This window comes from Globicephala melas, chromosome 4, assembly GCF_963455315.2.
Source record: "Globicephala melas chromosome 4, mGloMel1.2, whole genome shotgun sequence".
NCBI classification, from domain to species: domain Eukaryota; kingdom Metazoa; phylum Chordata; class Mammalia; order Artiodactyla; family Delphinidae; genus Globicephala; species Globicephala melas.
In genome coordinates, this window is record NC_083317.1 from 37,174,689 (window position 1) to 37,176,309 (window position 1,621).

The following is a 1,621-nucleotide window of genomic DNA, read 5'->3' on the forward strand; positions in this document are numbered from 1 at the left end:
ACCTGAGTAATTATTTTTCCATTTTCTCAAAAATTAGAATCCAGGAGGTTTTTAATAAAAATGACTGAAAATATAAAGTAACTCATTTTGGAAGAAAATTTGGTAAAGAGTCAGTTGAACTCCAGTAAAGATACTCCAAAGCATGAACCAAAAAGACATTATAGTAACTCATCTGTGAATGGCAAAGATGATTATTTGATTTTATAAACTTTTCATTCTTAAAAAAAATCAAACAGATAAAGCATTACTTTATGTGGAGAAAGTCGTCTGAAATTGTTCTTGAAAACACAATTTTTCTTGGTAATTCACTAATTGAACAAGAAAAATTATCATTTTATTTCTCCTTATCACCATTTCTTCATCTATACAGTGAGTCCCCTACATACGAACCTTCAAGTTGTGAACTTTCATAGAAGTGAACCTGTGTTCGCATGTCCAATCATGTAAGTTAGTTCACATGTCTGGTGTATTGTCAGGTGAATGCATCCTCTATAAGTGGTTGTGTTTTCGTGTACTTTACTGTACAGTAATGTATAGAGTACAGTAGTACAGTATCTTTATTTCAAGACCATGATGTCTGGAAGCAAGTGTAAAAGCAGCGGTGATGTAGCTGGTACTGCTAAGAAACATCAAGTGATAACGATGGAAACAAAAGTGAAAATAATTGAGAGAGTGGAGCAAGGCAAAAAGATGGTAGACGTCGCTTGTTATTACAACATGAATGATTCAACCATTCACATGATTCTAAAGAACAAGGACAAGATCATGGAACATGTGAAGTCAGCTGTGCCGATAATGGCCACAACAATATCAAAGAAGCGTGGAAAAGTGATGGAGGAGACGGAGAAACTTCTCAGTGTGTGGATGCAGGATCAGCATCAGCGTCCAGTCCCACTCATCTTAATGCTGATTCAAGAGAAAGCTAAAAGTCTTTATGAAGACTTGAAGAAGAAACACAGCAAAGAATCAGAGGGCACATCTTTTAATGCCAGCCATGGTTGGTTTTATTGGTTCAAGGCTAGAGCTAACATTCACAATGTAAAAGTAAGTGGTGAGGCAGGGAGTGCAGATACGGCAGCTGCCCAGGAATTTCCTGAAATACTTTGAGAAATCATTGATGAAGGCATGTCTTTATCCGAGCAGGTTTTAATGTGGTTGAGACAGGACTGTACTGGAAGAGGATGCCAGATGGAAATTACATTAGTAAGGAGGAAAAGTTGATGCCAGGCTATAAAGAAGTTTAAGATTGGCTAACTCTGTTGTTTGGTGGCAATGCTTCCAGCGATATGAAGCTGAAGCCTCTCTTAGTTTATCACTCAGAGAACGCAAGAGCCTTTAAAAAATAGCCAAGTTATCTCTTCCTGCTGTGTGGAAGAGTAACCCCAAAGCCTGGGTTACACAGGCCATTTTCTAGGACTGTTTTTTCCATCACTTTATCCCGGAGGTAGAGAAATATTGCATGAAGAAGGACATCCCATTCAACATTCTTTTGCTCCTTGACAATGCTCCAGACCATCTGCCCATTCATGGACGACTTTCACCCCAATGTCAAGTTAGTGCATCTGCCACCAAATACTATGTCGTTCATCCAACCTATAGTCAAGGAAGTTATATCAGCTTT

The 1,621-nt window shown here is 38.2% G+C and overlaps 1 protein-coding gene across 1 annotated transcript; it reads left to right on the forward strand.

Moving 5' to 3' along the window:
• The first annotated feature begins 570 nt into the window (after window positions 1–570).
• LOC138842639 (tigger transposable element-derived protein 1-like) lies at window positions 571–1,107 on the forward strand. Its single transcript, XM_070045370.1, has one exon. It carries the CDS (start codon window positions 571–573, stop codon window positions 1,105–1,107), a length of 537 nt encoding a protein of 178 aa, XP_069901471.1.
• Window positions 1,108–1,621: the final 514 nt, after the last annotated feature.